This window comes from Oncorhynchus tshawytscha, linkage group LG06 (assembly GCF_018296145.1).
Source record: "Oncorhynchus tshawytscha isolate Ot180627B linkage group LG06, Otsh_v2.0, whole genome shotgun sequence".
NCBI classification, from domain to species: Eukaryota; Metazoa; Chordata; class Actinopteri; order Salmoniformes; family Salmonidae; genus Oncorhynchus; species Oncorhynchus tshawytscha.
Genome location: NC_056434.1, coordinates 21,905,257 through 21,922,443, shown reverse-complemented (window position 1 = coordinate 21,922,443; position 17,187 = coordinate 21,905,257). Strand labels below are relative to the sequence as shown.

At 40.3% G+C, this 17,187-nt stretch overlaps 2 protein-coding genes across 5 annotated transcripts in view; one reads left to right on the top strand and one right to left on the bottom strand.

Moving 5' to 3' along the window:
* The window catches only part of LOC112252242 (galanin peptides), a 34,070-nt gene extending 20,384 nt beyond the window's left edge, over positions 1–13,686 (top strand). Inside the window, exons 1-7 of one of the 3 annotated variants that reach the window (XM_024423305.2) lie at positions 10,865–11,040; positions 11,145–11,225; positions 11,514–11,568; positions 11,972–12,043; positions 12,920–13,006; positions 13,160–13,231; positions 13,554–13,686. In XM_024423305.2, coding sequence (XP_024279073.1) covers positions 11,145–11,225; positions 11,514–11,568; positions 11,972–12,043; positions 12,920–13,006; positions 13,160–13,231; positions 13,554–13,615 — 429 coding nt within the window. In that variant the 5' untranslated portion in view covers positions 10,865–11,040 and the 3' untranslated portion in view covers positions 13,616–13,686. Of the gene's footprint in view, positions 1–10,864; positions 11,041–11,144; positions 11,226–11,513; positions 11,569–11,971; positions 12,044–12,919; positions 13,007–13,159; positions 13,232–13,553 lie in introns of those variants that run through there. The other 2 variants (XM_024423306.2, XM_024423307.2) reach the window with 2 other exon arrangements.
* Positions 13,303–16,072, bottom strand: zgc:110339 (uncharacterized protein LOC550490 homolog). 2 transcript variants are annotated; one of them, XM_024423303.2, is made up of 6 exons: positions 15,770–16,072; positions 15,599–15,650; positions 14,966–15,153; positions 14,631–14,684; positions 14,344–14,454; positions 13,303–14,209 (listed from the first exon to the last, which is right to left on the bottom strand). In XM_024423303.2, the coding sequence occupies exons 1-6, from the start codon at positions 15,914–15,916 to the stop codon at positions 14,096–14,098; spliced, it is 666 nt and encodes a 221-aa protein (XP_024279071.1). In that variant the 5' UTR covers positions 15,917–16,072; the 3' UTR covers positions 13,303–14,095. The 2 variants fall into 2 exon arrangements, with proteins under 2 accessions (XP_024279071.1, XP_024279070.1); XM_024423302.2 differs by having other exon boundaries at positions 14,631–14,786; positions 15,770–16,029.
* Between the last annotated feature and the right edge of the window lie 1,115 nt (positions 16,073–17,187).

Below are 17,187 nucleotides of genomic sequence, written 5' to 3'. Positions count from 1 at the left end.
TGATAATTGACGCATCTGCGTTTTGCTGTTTATTTCTTATAGTTTTCAAAACCTATGAAGATGTCCAGTGAAAGCAGGTATGCAGTTTGTTGACGCCACAACACAGTACAGACATGAATACATATTATCCCAAATGCTAACAAATGGTCTTAAATTAGCTGCTCTGTTTTGCTTGTTGACAGCGGGTCATTTCATAGGGAATTGTCTGAGGCGCTCTTGTATTGTTACATCACCAACATTTCAAGAAAGGTGCTAACATGGAAGTGGTTCTTAAACCTGGCTGAATTCTCTCTCTATATGACTTTGAACATAGCCATAGGCCTCTAGGACTATGACATGAAAAATAATAGACTCAAGACCCTGAGATGTCAAATATTTAAAGGGTGGTTAAGCTAAGTACATAATAAGGTGCAATTACTGAGCTTAGATTCTTCCAAGTGGTGCCGCCTTTTCCAAAGTGTGCCCCACACTAGCATAATGACAATCAAAAAACAGAAGATGCTTGTCAATCATAGCCCCCATTCTAATTCTAACCATTTTTTCAAAGAATTCTAAGCAGTATAGCTAGATCATTCAAATGAAACATATTATGCATTACACCGGTGTTACTCAAGGGTTTGAAGTTGAACATGTAATCATCTAATCAGTTGCTGTCTTAGGTCAGCATTTGCGATTATAAACACATCATAAACCCATACTGAACCAAGTGGTCCTAGGGCTGGGTGATATGGCAAAAAATAATGTTATTTAGGGTGGCAGCACATGAATTCTAAGTGATTTCAAAGTGTCTTTCTCCATTCTGTTTGTTTCATTTGACATTTCCACACTGCCACGTAGTGCCGCACGATATGGGCAAAAGAATTGAGGCCTTATTTTTAACCAAATATTGCAATTGTGATTTGACTTGTGATCTTGGAAATAGAATGTTTCTTCTAATTATGTAGTTAGAATGTAATAGTGTGCACTTCGAATACAGTGTTGTTCCTATATCTTTGAGTGAGTGCAGCGAGAGCAATACAACATTTCCTTGTGGTTTGTCATGTTCTCAGCTGTATTAATCAGGGTCCTGGCTGCCTCTCTGTTCAGAAATCCAGCACTGTGCTGCTTCCAGTAGCTTGTCTGGTAGAAAACCAACACCAGTTCCCAGTTTAAACACCATTTATACTGGACTCTTAATGGTTCATCTGTCAACTTCATGCTAAACCTATTACATTCACCAAAGTCAATAGTTCCTTCCCTGTGGGCTAAAAGTTCATCATAATCTAATGCATCATCCTAAGCCCTAACCACATTGTAGGAGTGTATCGACAAGGCTACAACTAAGTGAAGGAAAACAGAGGTACAGCCTGTGATTAAAGAAACAAAAACAACTTCTAACATAATATCCTATCGAACACATTGATTTCACATATTTGAAAAATGCTTTCCTTCCACATGTTCTACTTTGAAAGGGCTGAACGAGAAATCAGGCTCACCACTTTACGTGAGGTCAGGGTTAATATGATGGCATCATGAATATAGCTTTGAGTGTGATCCAGTGAAGTGACCCAGACCTGTGCCTTCAGGATGCGCATGCGAGCCTCCTCCATCAGGTCCTCCTGCTCCTGTGTTGATGGTGGACACAGAATGTTCCTGTCAAAGTGTGGGAACTTGGTCATCCTGGCTGTGGGGGAAAACTCTTCAATGCTAACCTGGAAGGAAGAGCACGGGGGAAGATATATGTTTTTACTCATATGTGAAATACATGCCCATACGGTTGGGCAGACACGTCACATAGGTCTGGGAACACAGGACACAATGTGAGAGAGACACAACCTCTTTCAGTGCTACTAAGTGCAGTTTAGTTGGCTTTGCATACATTCTGAACAACCTGTCCAGTAAGACAACTACTCAACACAGTACTCCTTACCTAGAAGTCTAAAGAACAAGGGAATTGATGTTGCATTAATAAGACGTCTTAGGGCCTCCATTCCAGAAGACGGGACCAAAATCTGCAACAGAGATGATAACTTCAACTGTCAAGATTATGATTATACTAACAGAGGTCATAACATAAGGACACTGTTGTCATCATGGTACCCCGCTAAAGGGGTAGGAATGTAAAAATAGAAAGTAGTAAATACACAAAAAAAATCCCTACATTCTCTCTCACTTGCACTTCATCCAAATCATCTGATTGAAAATCTATGAGCTTAAGAAGTAGAAGCTCTATTCAATCTGTATCGCGGAAGTTCGGCGTTACAGCATGACTGACATTTAAAGGAAATGTTCATGCGTTAGTGGAGACTGCATTCACGGTAAACGCTGCATATGTCGGCTCAATCTGGAATTACTTTTACATTTCTAGCACATAATCTGTAATACTTCAGCGATAGGTATTGATTAGAGCCCATACACAAAAGGCCCATTTGGTCCCTCCCTAGACACACACTGCTGCCCACCTCCAGCTGAAGCCACAGCCAGTGCGTACCAATAAGGGTGACAGTGCAACTACAGTCACATGTCTGTAATAGAGAAAGAAGAGTCTCAAATAGATACCTCCTCTGGTTCCTTGCCAATGATCACAAGAACAAACTGTTACATAACATAATTATGCGGTAGAAAAACTGGTTAAATGCCTGATGTAAACTCAATAAAAAAGTGCTGTGATGTACATAGCAAAGTAGAGCACTATAATGTTGAAGAAATCATTGAGGCCCAAATGTTACCAAATAATACCAATGATGAAGACAATTAAGATGTTGGCCAAATAGGTCAGCATTTCCCAGGACCTATGGAAAGCTGGGCCATGCCTAGCCATTCAGATAAATGACATGAAATCTGTACTTAAAGTGTGATCCATTTAGCCTCTTGGACCTAGACTTGGCGCTCCGGTACCGCTTACCGTGCACAGTCTATGACTAGGGTGGCTAGGGCCTTCCTCTGACACCGCATGGTATAGAGGTCCTGGATGGAAGGAAGCTTGGCCCGGGTGATGTACTGGGCCGAGCGCACTACCCTCTGTAGTGCCTTGCGGTCGGAGACCGAGCAGTTGCCATACCAGGCAGTGATGCAACCCGTCAGGATGCTCTCGATGGTGCAGCTGTAAAACCTTTTGAGGATCTGAGGATCCATGCCAAATCTTTTCAGTCTCCTGAGGGGGAATAGGTTTTGTCGTGCCCTCTTTACGACTGTCTTGGTGTGCTTGGACTAGAGGTCGACCGATTATGATTTTTCAACACCGATACCGATTATTGGAGGACCAAAAAAAGCAGATAGTAATTAATCGGACGATTTTTATATATATATTTGTAATGACAATTACAATAATACTGAATGAACACTTTATTTAAACTTAATATAATACATAAATAACCCTCTATAGTCTCAAATAAATAATGAAACATTTTCAGATTTGGTTTAAATAATGCAAAAACACAGTGTTGGAGAAGAAAGTAAAAGTGCAATATGTGCCATGTAAAAAAAGCTAACGTTTAAGTTCCTTGCTCAGAACATGAGAACATATGAAAGCTGGTGGTTCCTTTTTGACATGAGTCTTCAATATTCCCAGTTAAGAAGTTGGAGGTTGTAGTTATTATAGGAATTATAGGACTATTTCTCTCTATACTATTGTATTTCATATACCTTTGACTATTGGATGCTCTTATAGGCACTATAGTATTGCCAGCCTAATCTCGGGAGTTGATAGGCTTGGAGTCATAAACAGCACTGTGCTTCAAGCATTGTGAAGAGCTGCTGGCAAACGCAGGAAAGTGCTGTTTGTATGAATGCTTATGAGCCTGCTGCTGCCTACCACCGCTCAGTCAGACTGCTCTATCAAATATAAAATCAGACTTAATTATAATATACACACAGAAATACGAGCCTTAGGTCATTAATATGGTCAAATCCGGAAACTCATTTAGAAAACAAAAAGTTTATTCTTAAAATTCTTAAAAGAACCATTCTGTATTTTATCTAACGGGCAGCATCCATAAGTCTAAATATTGCTGTTACGTTGCACAACCTTCAATGTTATGTCATAATTATGTAAAATTATGTCAAATTAATTACGGTCTTTGTTAGGAAGAAATGGTCTTCACACAGTTCGCAATGAGTCAGACGGCCCAAACTGCTGCATATACCCTGACTCTGCTTGCACAGAACGCAAGAGAAGTGACACAATTTCCCTAGATATTATTGCCTGCTAACATTAATTTATTTTAACTAAATATGCAGGTTTAAAAATATATACTTGTGTATTGATTTTAAGAAGGCATTGATGTTTATGGTTAGGTACATTGTGCAACGACAGTGCTTTTTTGTGAATGCGCTTGTTATATCATCACCAGTTTGGCGAAGTAGGCTGTGATTCGATGATAAACAAACAGGCACCGCATTGATTATTTGCAATGCAGGACAAGCTAGTTAAACTAGTAATATCATCAACCATGTGTAGTTAACTAATGATTATGTTAAAGATTGAAGTGTTCAGTAATTTTGTAATCAATGTTCATCAATTCCAATTATCTTTATCTGTCTGATACCCAGAGATTGTAAAGTTCTGGTCTTAAATAAAACAGACAGAATTCCCAGCTCACAATTGATCAGATCCAGGTTTATTTGCGTATGCTCTCTCGTGCATACACAAATCCTTTTATACCATTCTAACCTACGCATATACATACACACAAACATAGGGATTTTCTCATGAGTCTCACCACAGTTTATAACCACTCGGCTGACAGTTCCAGTCTCCCCCAGATACTAGAGCTCTGGAGGGGCTCTCCCTGTCCTATCTTATCTCCCCAGATTTACCCCAGAGCACGCACCCCTGAGGGGCCCCCGTGTTGAGGATCAGCGTGGCAGATGTGTTGTTACCTACCCTTACCACCTGGGGCGGCCCGTCAGGAAGTCTCGGATCCAGTTGCAGAAAGAGGTGTTTAGTCCCAGGGTCCTTAGCTTTGAGGGCACTATGGTGTTGAACGATGAGCTGTAGTCAATGAATAGCATTCTCACATAGGTGTTCCTTTTGTGAAAGGTGTGAAAGGGCAGTGTGGAGTGCAAAAGAGATTGCATCATCTGTGGATTTGTTGGTGTGGTATGCAAATTGGAGTGGGTCTAGGGTTTCTGGGATTATGGTGATGTGAGCCATGACCAGCCTTTCAAAGCATTTCATGGCTACAGAGGTGGTCATTTAGGCAGGTTACCTTAATGTTCTTGGGCACAAAGACTATGGTGGTCTGCTTGAAACATGTTGGTATTACAGACTCAGACAGGGAGAGGTTGAAAATGTCAGTGAAGACACTTGCCAGTTGGTCAGAGCAGTCCTGGTAATCCGTCTGACCCTGCGGCCTTGTGAATGTTGACCTGTTTAAAGGTCTTACTCACATGGCTGTGGAGAGCGTGATCACACAGTCGTTCGGAACAGCTGATGCTCTCATGTATGCTTCACTGTTACTTGCCTCGAAGCGAGCATAGAAGTTATTTAGCTCGTCTGGTAGGCTCGTGTCACTGGGCAGCTCTCGGCTGTGCTTCCCATTGTAGTCTGTAATAGTTTGCAAGCCCTGGTACATCCGATGAGTGTCGAAGTCGGTGTAGTAGGATTCGATCTTAGTCCTGTATTGACGCTTTGCCCGTTTGATGGTTCGTCGGAGGGCATAGTGGGATTTCTTATAAGCTTCCGGGTTAGAGTCCAGCTCTTTGAAAGCAGCAGCTCTACCCTTTAGCTGAGTGCGAATGTAGCCTGTAATCCATGGCTTCTGGTTGAGGTATGTACAGTCACTGTAGGGACGATGTCCTCTATGCCCTTATTGATAAAGCCAGTGACTGATGTGGTGTACTCCTCAATGCCATCGGAAGAATCCCAGAACATATTCCAGTCTGTGCTAGCAAAACAGTCCTGCAGTTTAGCATCTGCTTCCTCTGACCAGTTTTTTTATAGACCCAGTCACGGGTGCTTCCTGCTCTAATTTTTGCTTGTAGGATATAATTATGGTCATATTTGCTAAATGGGGGGCATGGGAGAGCTTTGTATGCATCTCTGTGTGTGGAGTATAGGTGGTCTAATATTTTTCCCCTCTGGTTGCACATTTAACATGCTGATAGAAATTTGGTAAAACTGATTTAAGTTTCCCTGCATTAAAGTCCCCGGCCACTAGGAGCGCCGCTGGATGAGTGTTTTCCTGTTTGCTTATGTTGCTTATGGCGGTATACAGCTCATTGAGTGCGGTTTTAATGCCAGCATCGGTCTGTGGTGGTATGTAGATAGCTACGAAAAATACAGATGAAAACACTCTAGGTAGATAGTGTGGTCTACAGCTTATCATGAGATACTTTACCTCAGGCGAGCAAAACCTTGAGACTTCCTTAGATATGGTCATTGCCAGGTTGATGGTTATTTTGATCAGTCCATCGTTGAAGATGCCAAAACATTATGATTTTAGACATGATGAACCCTAAAAGAGGACTACCGAAGATTTTCAATATCAGCTTGATGGTGAAAGTTGTTGATGTGGGACAAAAACATTCACATATGATTACAGAATTTGCCTCCTTTGTACCCAAACATGGATACAACTGTAATTTGACAGATACTGTTCTATATAGAATATAAAAGCAATCAAGTTCAACGGCAAGGTCTTTGAAAGTATCAAATGTAATGGAGGTGCCATCACTGAACAATGACTCTCCCTCTAGAAGAGTGCTTTGGCGGTTCCTTAAGGAAACAAAGGGGGATGGAGCATTGCAAATTAAGTCCATGTTTAGCCATTGTTCTCTCTCTTATGTCTGGTCTTCACAAGAGAATATCACAGTTGCTTATATGGGTATCTTTCATTTATTTGGCGTGGGCTGCGGCAAAACAGTAGCCTGTGTGGAGTTTAATTTAATTTAAAAAATTTAATTTTACCCCTTTTTCTCCCCAATTTCGTGGTATCCAATTGTTTTAGTAGCTACTATCTTGTCTCATTGCTACAACTCCCGTATGGGCTCGGAAGAGACAAAGGTTGAAAGTCATGCGTCCTCCAATACACAACCCAACCAAGCCGCACTGCTTCTTAACACAGTGCGCATCCAACCCGGAAGCCAGCCGCACCAATGTGTCGGAGGAAACACCGTGCACCTGGCAACCTTGGTTAGCGTGCACTGCGCCAGGCCCACCACAGGAGTCACTGGTGCACGATGAGACAAAGACATCCCCACCGGCCAAGCCCTCCCTAACCCGGATGACGCTAGGCCAATTGTGCATCGCCCCACGGACCTCCCGATCACGGCCGGTTACAACAGAGCCTGGGCGCAAACCCAGGGTCTCTGATGGCACAGCTGGCCCTGTTGCGCCCTTAACCACTGTGCCATCCGGGAGGCCCGCCTGTGTGGAGTTTGAGGTTACGAATTCATGGTTTATTAACCCATCAATTGTCTGGACAATTGTTCCTTTACGATCAGGCCAGGTCATTACAATTTTTAAAAAGAGCTAACGTTAGAAAGCTAGCTCTTCACCTCCAAAGAGAAATACTCCAAACACAGTGAGTATGATCCCTGGTTGATTCTGTTGACTGAAAAGGTCCCAGTGCATGTGGATGTTGTCACTGTCTCAGCCATATTTCTGATTCCTGAATGGGATTCGTTGTGTAGATAGGCTGGTAGGGAGAGATAGGGAAAGGGTTATTGACAATGGCCGGGCATTTTCAGCCTGGCAAACTTAAATCTAAAGAAATTTGGCTTCCTATGGATATCTGGTGGTTAGACCGCAACTAACCACCGCAGCTAACAACAGCAGACTAGCAGTTACCTAGGAAAATATTATTATTATTATTATAACTACAAGCTATAGTTAGCTTTCTGTGTTTTTAGATAGCTACAACTCCTAACCTTAACCTACTTATCCTAACCTGCTACGAAAAAGTAACTTCCGGTCGTAGCTATATCAAAGTGGCATGATTTTAGGGAATCTCGCGCTCGATCAACTTTTGTGGGCAAGGTAAGCTAGCTAACGTTAGCTAGTTAGCTAAAAACACTACTCAATTAAATTTACCTCATGGAATTATTGTTGGCAATTCAGACAAATTTTTCTCAAGTTTATCCACATTCTGAGAGAAGAGTACAAACGTTTCCATTAACGTTGCTCAAAGCTAGTTGTTGATAGCTAGGCCAAATATTTTTTCATTGTTCTATATGAGTTACAGGCTGGCCACACGCGAGCGTTGCAAAAAAATAAAATAAATCTACGTTATTCAATTATTGCACGGGCTAAAATAGATCGGCTGCAAGTCCTGCATCTTCCATCTCATCATTGGTTTATTGAAGCAGGTACCCACGTGCCATCTCCTCATTAGTTATACCCACGTGGGTGACTGAAAGACGAAGGTCAGTGGCGGTAATGCACCTAATTTATGAAAGTTGCCAATTGCAATATAAAGTCAAGAGAAGAAAAGGCCTGGACGAAAGAGAGATGACTATAAACGATTCGGTTAACCGTTTTGTGGATTAATTGACTGAGTAGAGGACCTTGTGCATTTCAGGTAAAATAACAACTCAATGTTTATATCCCAGGACAAATTAGCTAGCAACAGCAAGCTAGCTAAATGGGACAAATTAGCTAGCAAGTGCAAGCTAACTAGCTAAATTGCTATAAATGCTTTTCGACCTGTCCCCAAATTAATATAATTGTTTCAGAGTTTGTTTTGATATTTTAACCTGCTTGTTGTGATCACGTTTGGTGTGGGGGTACAAAATAAATGTATGCACGATGGCGCACGCGCGCAGCCGGTTTGGGTTCCGTGATAGACAGCAAAAGAACAAGAACGACGTTTGAGCGTCACGCTCACGTGACGTCATCATATAATGATTGACAACCCTTGCACATTGGATGAACAGCTAGTGCGCTGTGCGACTCTTCTCACAGCCTCTGTCTCCGAGAAGCGAGACAAGCGCGCTGTCTGTCTACATCGGAAAACATCATTTTAGTCACTGCTATAATCTATAATAAGCAGTCTTTCACGTTCAGAATTTGTTTAATTAATTCAGCGCTTGCCAACATTGGAAAAATGTCTGATCATTGCAGACGCAGAGGACTTGGGGTCTCAAAAAAAATAATAAGGGTTTGTGTAAATATCTGCAGATAATGTGTTTTCGGCCTACTTGACTTTATAAATCAATTACTTTTCTTAACTTCATTTATGATATTTAATCTTGCAGGAGGTGAGGAGAAAACTGTCAGGCTTCGATTGTCAACTTGCATTGGTTGAAACAATGTTGCCAACGGGATTGTTTGCCAAAAGAATGCATTGTGAACGACGAAGAAAGGCCTCTTCTGAGCAACAGAGCCCATTATCTGCATCGGAAGTTGCACCTGTCGCTATAGCACAGCCATGCAGAGTCCAGCTAAACAGTAACGGCAGATGTGGATGTGTTGCTATTACGAAGGATGGAATTATAGCCCTGTTCCTTCCAGACAAGAACCCCACCTGTGCAAGAGCCCAACCTGGCATCCAAGAGCTAAGCCGGCCATGTTGTGATAGGCCTATACAATTAAATACAAGACAAGGACAAGAAATAGAATGCAGGTAGGACTTAACTGGAATAGTTAGTGGTTGTAATGCATCTACTCTTTATTCACAATCAAGGTGTCCAAATAGAGCTGTCCTGTATGGTTGGTATACGATGCTTGTAGACTGTATAAAGGTGTTGAGTCAGGAGTGTTCGTAAAAAAATGTATTATCTCTTCAGCAACCTCTCCCTGAAGAAAACCTCAACAAATGGATTGTGTGGTGGTGTGATCAACATTCATGTCATCAATATGAAAGAAGGCAGCCATATATCTTCAGGATTGAGTTCTTCGGATGGAGTTCCTTTCCCATGTCATAATGGATCAGAACATTGCTCAATGTGTGATGTATGTTACAATGGAGGATTTTCCACACAGACCAATGACAAATGGACACAAGAACTTTTAGATCTGCCAGTAGCCCTTGCTGGATCAGACCAGACAGCTAAAGAAGGACAAACCATTTTTCAAAGAGCCCAAAGGTTCCTGCCTTTGTTACACGCTGTTGGAATCCCATTTTGCTCTCTCTTGGTTGCTGCTGACCTGTACTTTCATTGGAATGGAAGTTCATGGTGCCCTGGGAGTGGCTTTTCTAGTGTACTCTTTGGTCCAGCCTGTAACTACCATCCTCCTCCAGTATGAATGGAAAGTGTCAATGATAGGATGACATTTTCATATAATTCAGGCTCTTGTTATATCTGATCTGTTAATTCAATAAAGAACTTAATTTAAAGCTCTGAGTGAGTTGTTTTTCTCCTTTTTGTAACCTATCACCATATCTAAAAACACTTTTTTTTTTAAAATCTCCTTTTAGTCGCATTTTAAGGTAACTGTTTCTTGATAAAGGCTACAGAAAAGTTCCAATGCATTGTTATGAAATAGATATCACCCTTCCATTATGGAATTCCTGCTTTTCTGACTATTAAAATTGACCTGTCCACAAACCCATGGAAATGTATCCCCTTGTCTTCCTGATTTGTCTTTTATCTCTAGGCTATGTTTGTATGGAATGGTTTTGTATTTTTACATTTGAACCATTTTTCCAGACATAGAGGCTCTAAAATAAATATTTTAGATTTACTGATCTTATAGCAGTGTTCGTTTTGACATGCATAATAAAATGTTTTCTACAAATGACATCACGTGAGATTCTATTAGTGGTAAAAATGTATCTGACTTTAAGAACTATTGTCCAGCTCAATGTCTCATAAGGTTGCAAAAAAAACATGATGATGTTATTGTAATTTCATCGTGACATGACCACTACAGGAGGGGGAAGGTAGTTGTGACGTCTGAATTTCAGGAACAGGATTTTTTTGTAGTGGGGGGTGTATTATAAAAGGCCATCAAAATCATTCTCTTCTAAACCAGACACACGACAGGGACATTGAAGATCTCTTTGCTGTAATATTGCATTGTATTTTTGCTTATTCTATAAGCATACCTATTTTGAAGAAAGCCTTAAACTTGTAAATGATCTTTTATCTCTTGTACTGTTGAACAAAACTTTAAAGGTAAGCCGCTTTAAGACTTCTTTGGAAATGTTTGTTTTGCGACTTTTAACTTCTAAAATTGAGAGTTTTTCTACAACTAACACCTTTTTAATATCTTGATTTAGATGAAGAAGTCTTTTGGAGTAGTGTGCATATCACTAATTTTATTTGCAGCTCTGTCAGAAACAATTGGATTAGTGATTGCGGTAGGTTAACATTTTATTGTATTTGGCAAAATTTTGTTTTAAATGCTCTTATTTTCTCGTTGTTTTAACTACAAGTAGGCTATTGCAAGCAACATTACAATTATATGAACGTTGTTGCCTATTATCTAGACATAACACCATAACAAGCATTGAGATAATTGAGTTCTTGCACTATAGTCAGGTCAAGCAATTCGCATTCAGAAAATAAGATAAATTGTTGAGAAAACTGATGATTGTACAGTGTGTATAATGAATCTGATTTGAGTGTGTGTGTTTGTCTCATAACAGGGTAAAGAGAAGCGAGGGTGGACACTAAACAGTGCAGGCTACCTTTTGGGTCCCCGTAAGTGACTGTTATGTATTAAATACATGTACTCTTTCACACAACTGTCAAAATGCCACTATCAAGTACTTTTAACTCAACTATAATTTACACACCTGCCCTGTCTCCATTATCATGCTCTTCTCATATTTGTTTATACTTTTATTATACTTTTTCACATTTCATCTGGCTGTGTAATGTGGCATGATGTATTCCAACAAACTTGTTCTGTGTCATTATTGAACGACACAGAACATTTGAATTTGTTATATCCTTTTAAATGACTATATTTTGAAAAGCCTATTTGCACAGGAACACATTTATTCCCAAGGTTCATGGATTATTGTCAACCCAGAATGAGGATGTATCCCATAACACAGGTCCTTGTTGTAAATGTAGGTAAAATGCCATCCCTGTGTTTCAGGTCGTATTGATCACCTAATACAGATAAAGGATAATCCCAGCGTAAGGGGGAGAGAAGAACTGCTAAGTCAATGTAAGATAGCTCCTGCAGGACATTGAAGTCAGCAGAGGAATTGCTCTGTGACGCCTTGCTCTTCTGTTTATTATTTGCAGACTTAACTCTTAATGCAACAACCAAGTGATTATCACAGCCATGGCCACTTTGTGTTTATTGGTTTGTTTTTCCACTTGTTTATGAATGATTAAACCATGATACAGGATCTTTTAATCTAAGAGGCACTGTCAGAACAAAGTTGATCATTTCATTTTTGCATGTAATTATACTTGATCCGTGATGACTGTGGGAAACGCATCAAGGGCTAAGGGTTAACGTCAAAATTCAAGGATTACACTTCAGATAATTAGTGCTCTTACATGATTATTCAGTGCACTATTACTAGCCCTGTTGACTCAAACCTTTATTAAAGTTGTTGATGGGGTGAGGTATATTGTAATTTCAACCATTGTCTTTCCTGCTCCTTGCCCCTCTCATTTTATATATATATATATGCAAAGAAGAAGGGTAAAATAGTAATTTCAGATGGATATCGAATGAAATGACTATTTTACCCTTCTTCTTTGCATGTGGAGGGATCCTTCCTTAATATATATATATATAAAATGTATAAAAACATTTCAGGTTCTGTTTCCGTCAATGATTATGTGCCTTTCTTTCACGCATTTCATTGGTGAATATGTTTCCCAGCAATTCAATGACTCAAGCCCTGCAGGTTGCTTTTCAGACTCTCAGATAAAAGGAAAAACACACCATCATAAAGGATGCCTTATGCCGCCATGTGAGCTTTAGGCAGGGTTGCGGTGTTTGTGTGTAGTGTGCAATGAAGGGGATTTCATCTAGGGAATGGGTCAAAATCAGCTACGCAAACTATGTTTTTGTTTTGTTGTTCAGACGGCATTGACGGTCACCGCACTCTCAGTGACAAGCATGGCCTTGCTGGAAAGAGAGGCATGCCCCTGGACGATGACTTCAAAACAGGTGAGAAGCTAAAGCCTTGTCAAATCTTATAGCCTACATTTCATTGGCCTATGAGAGGGTAAATCAAATATATTTAGAGTAGATGACGTACTGTACAGTAAGTCTGCTTTACTCAGTGTAGTCTACACCTCATGATGGTCTCTTATTTTGCAGGTGCCTTGAGAATAGCAGATGAGGATGTAATACACACTGTCATTGACTTCTTATCATACCTGAAACTTAAAGGTAAGTTCATGGTGTCTGTTATTAATGTTTAATTACAACAATTAATTACAGCAAAAACACTGACAGCATTCTCTTGATTGATATTTTTTTAATGAATAAAAATCAGGCGTTTTGACATGTTCCAAAAATAGTAAAATAATCATGTTTTTCATATGGTCTGGTTATATTTGTATTTCAAATGTATTTACAGATTACATTTCTAGTCAAGATTCCTGGCTATATGTTGCGACAACATTTGGAACAGAATAAATACTAGCATAGTCCTAATCAGTTATAACGATCTAACTGTGCTCACTCAAATGTTTTGTCATCTACCTTACAGAAATCGGAGCTCTGGATACCATGCCTTCCTCTCTCACATCAGAAGAGATGGATCAGCCCTAGTTCAACTGATCTCTTCTCTACACCTCACCTGCCTACAAACAACAGTATCTGTACATTTCCCATTACTGGTGTCATCATAACAACAATATACTATACAGATTAATCACGTTCTTATTATAATTTGAAAGAAATGGATTGAATAAAACCTTTGAATGGCAAAACATTGTTATTCCTATATATGTATTATACAGTATATATTTTGTATTCAAACAGTGAGATTACCTTTAGAAAGTGTAACAACAACCCAAACCACTCAGATGAAACAAAGTCTCCAATTTAAATGTCAAATCTCCAAGTTCTCTCTCACACCAACTAGATACAAAGGAATCAGAGATTGCTGAGCAACATAATAGCATGATGTTGCAGTTGTTTGTTCTATTCTGTGACCTCTGCTGTGTTTTGTCCCAGTGAACTGTTGGCAGCACCAGCAGACAAACTGCACATAACCCATTCCACAAGTTACTGTTTCCAAGTTGAGCTTCACCATTGTAGCTTGTTTCCAGAGTAGTCCAAGAATCCCCCATGATTATTTTCTGTCAGATCAGTGATAACAGACAGCAAAGATGATATGCTCTCCTCCGCACTCAAATCTGCCTGATCCATAAGAGACAGGAAATGCACCATATCAACATATAAACATTACTCATTGAAATACACAGCCATGTATTTTTATGTATTCTAAAGGACCCAACCATAAAATGCCTCAACCAATAGTATGGGACACTCACATGTGGGCCACCCATGTCAGTGCGCACCCAGCCAGGGTGAAGAGCCATGCACAGAATCCCTTCAGATTCCAGGTCAGTGGCCAGACACCTTGTCGTCATGTTCAAGGCAGCCTGCATATATATAAACAAAATGAGATGGACAGGACATGTAATGAATATGTACACATAAGAACAGTCAGATTAACTATCACCACACCCAAACATTCTATGCTTAATATTGCAACCAGAGATGGTCTGTAATGTTTATATGGGCTTTGTCGAAATGGCTCATTATGGTTGCTGTTCACCTTTGAGGTTCTGTAGGCATAGCTTTTGAAGGCTGCTCCGGCTCCCCAGTTGACCTTAATGGAGCCGAGTATGGAAGATATGTTAATCACAGCTGCTCTATGGATCCCCATTCCAGTGCCCCGTGCAGCAGCTGCCTGTAGCAATGGCAGAAATGCCTACAAGAAACAACATTATGTGATCTAGAGATAGTTGCGAGAATACAGGTTTCTTATGAAGTAGGACACTTTTCATAAATGTGTGTGATTTGGGCATGAATAAAAATATCCTCTGTGCTACAAGAAAATTAAGATATTTCTCATACATGCTCTTCTAGAGGTGCAACACATTGATTTACCTTGGTGACAAAAAGAGGGGCAACAGTATTACTCTCGAAAGTCTTCATCATAGCATCAGGTGTCACTGTCTTCAGATCAGTGGATAGATTGATGGCTGCGTTGTTTATGAGGCAATTCAGCCCATCACTTCCAAGTATAGATGACACCGCTTGCAATGCTGAGTCTATACTTGACTGGCTGACAACATCTGATACAAAAGAGATCATAGACCCATTACCATTCAAAAAGGAACTTCACAGTAAACAAACAGAATTTAGTTTTAGTTTTTCTCCTTGTTTTTTTTTACAGTATTGGTTTAATTTACTTTTACATTATTGGTTTACTTCAGTTTGGGATTTCATCATGTTCTGTTGAGTCCTACAAACATACAATTGAGCGTGTAATATACGTTTTAGTTACTCCAATGAGTTTGAAGGGAGAAAATCCCTGAGAGGAACACACGGGGAAATACCAATACAGTGTTTCTTGTGCATTCTGCTTGTATAACAAGTAAGGCATATGGGGCATGTGTCCAAACTATGCATGGCACATGATGCACATGGGTTACCCAACAAAATGTGTCAAATCAGCATCACACTGCACCCTAGCTCCTGTGTCCAAGTTTTACAAATGATGTAGGCTATGCAACTCACCAAGCTGTACAATATAAACACCTTTGCAGGACTTGGCAATATTTTGAAGATCCTGAAATGAAGATCAACTTTTATTATGTATCCCCAAGTTTACAGCAAAGGCGAATCCTCAAACGTGTATTTCCATTACGTGGAAATTCACCAAACAAGTTGAACATGATGATCTCCTACCAGTGCTGCGGCTGGATTGCGAACAGTCGCTATTATTGTTTTGGGTCTCTCGGTGCTTCTTGCCAGGTCTTTCACCATTTGTAGACCGAGGCCTCTGCTCGCTCCAGTGATTAGTACAGATTGACATTTTGTGAATTTTAGAGTCATAGTTAGTAGATGTCTGTTAACTTTGTTCAATGAAGAAGTATGATCGGTCTCAGTGTCCAGACATCATTTTTGTAGCGATACAATCTGAAGGCGTGGTTTAAATTTCATAGCAACTCGAATGGACCAATGAGGGTAGGTACGCTTGATTTCGTGTCTGAACTGTTTCCGTTCCATTCTCCTTATTTACTACTAGTCCAAAGTGCAACCCCAAAACCCCACTCGGCGCATTTGGCGCCCAAATCAAACGTATACATTTTAAAAGAATTGCCCCCTTCGGCGCCCTCCCGTGCCGCACCCGCCATGTCGCCGGTACCCAAATCCGCTACTGATTTTGTATTAGTCTATAAATAAATCTCTTTGCCAAAATTCGTCATCTCTCCCATGTCTTATTTGACTAGTATTTTTTAAAGTGTAAGGATAATAATTCAGCCATATTCAGCCATAGTTATTCCCTCTATGTTTAATATAACGCAGACACACAACTTACAGGAGCAATAAGTGCCTTGCTCCAGGGTACATCGACATATTTTTCACCAAGTCAGCTCCAGGACTCAAACCAGCGATAGTCCAGTTACAGTCCCAATGCTCTTAACCACTAGGCTACCTAGCAGTGTACATGTAGTCTACATACTGTACATGTTTGCAATAACACAGATAAATGCTTGTATAATACTGTTTAATGCAGGACCCTATACAACCTCTATCAGAGAACATACGTTTGGATTCACATGATCAATGACAACGTTTCAACAGTGAGAAAAACAAAAATGTCAGCATGACAATTCAAATATGCAGTCTTACATAAGAAGGAGAATAATATGATCTTCTCTGGCCTTGGACATCTGATTTAGTGGTTATGATTAAGTAGGGCTCTCTGAGTCTAAATATGGCACTGGAGCAGTATTCTAAACATGTGTTCAATGACCTTACACGAGTCAAATGGTATATAAGTTTGTGATAACAAGTAGTTCCTTTCACAACAACCATGACTCAAGACCATGACTGTGGACTCTCAGTGATATGCATCTTTAGCTGTTAATCTACATTCATGACTCAAAGAAAAATGACAAGCTTGTGATTCTTATCATTAGTCGAATATGTGTTGTGTAGTATTGCCAGTAATCTCAATTCTTCACGTACCACAGCCTCTCAGTCCGACCTGCCTTCTAAGAGCCTGCCGCCCAACCACAGCCTCCTTTCCCCCAACCAGCTGGTCTCCCGTGCTCCTCCTAGCTCTGGATATAGCTACAACCACATGGCTGGATCCTACT

What these genes read in the sequence shown, in the direction of transcription:
- zgc:110339 (XM_024423302.2), bottom strand. Translation starts at nt 15,916, where the DNA reads ATGACTCTAAAATTCACAAAATGTCAATCTGTACTAATCACTGGAGCG. An exon ending in GCAATCCAGCCGCAGCACTG is followed by an intron (nt 15,651 to 15,769) that starts GTAGGAGATCAT and finishes TCTTCATTTCAG; the next exon opens with GATCTTCAAAATATTGCCAA. An exon ending in CTGACATGGGTGGCCCACAT is followed by an intron (nt 14,210 to 14,343) that starts GTGAGTGTCCCA and finishes CTTATGGATCAG; the next exon opens with GCAGATTTGAGTGCGGAGGA.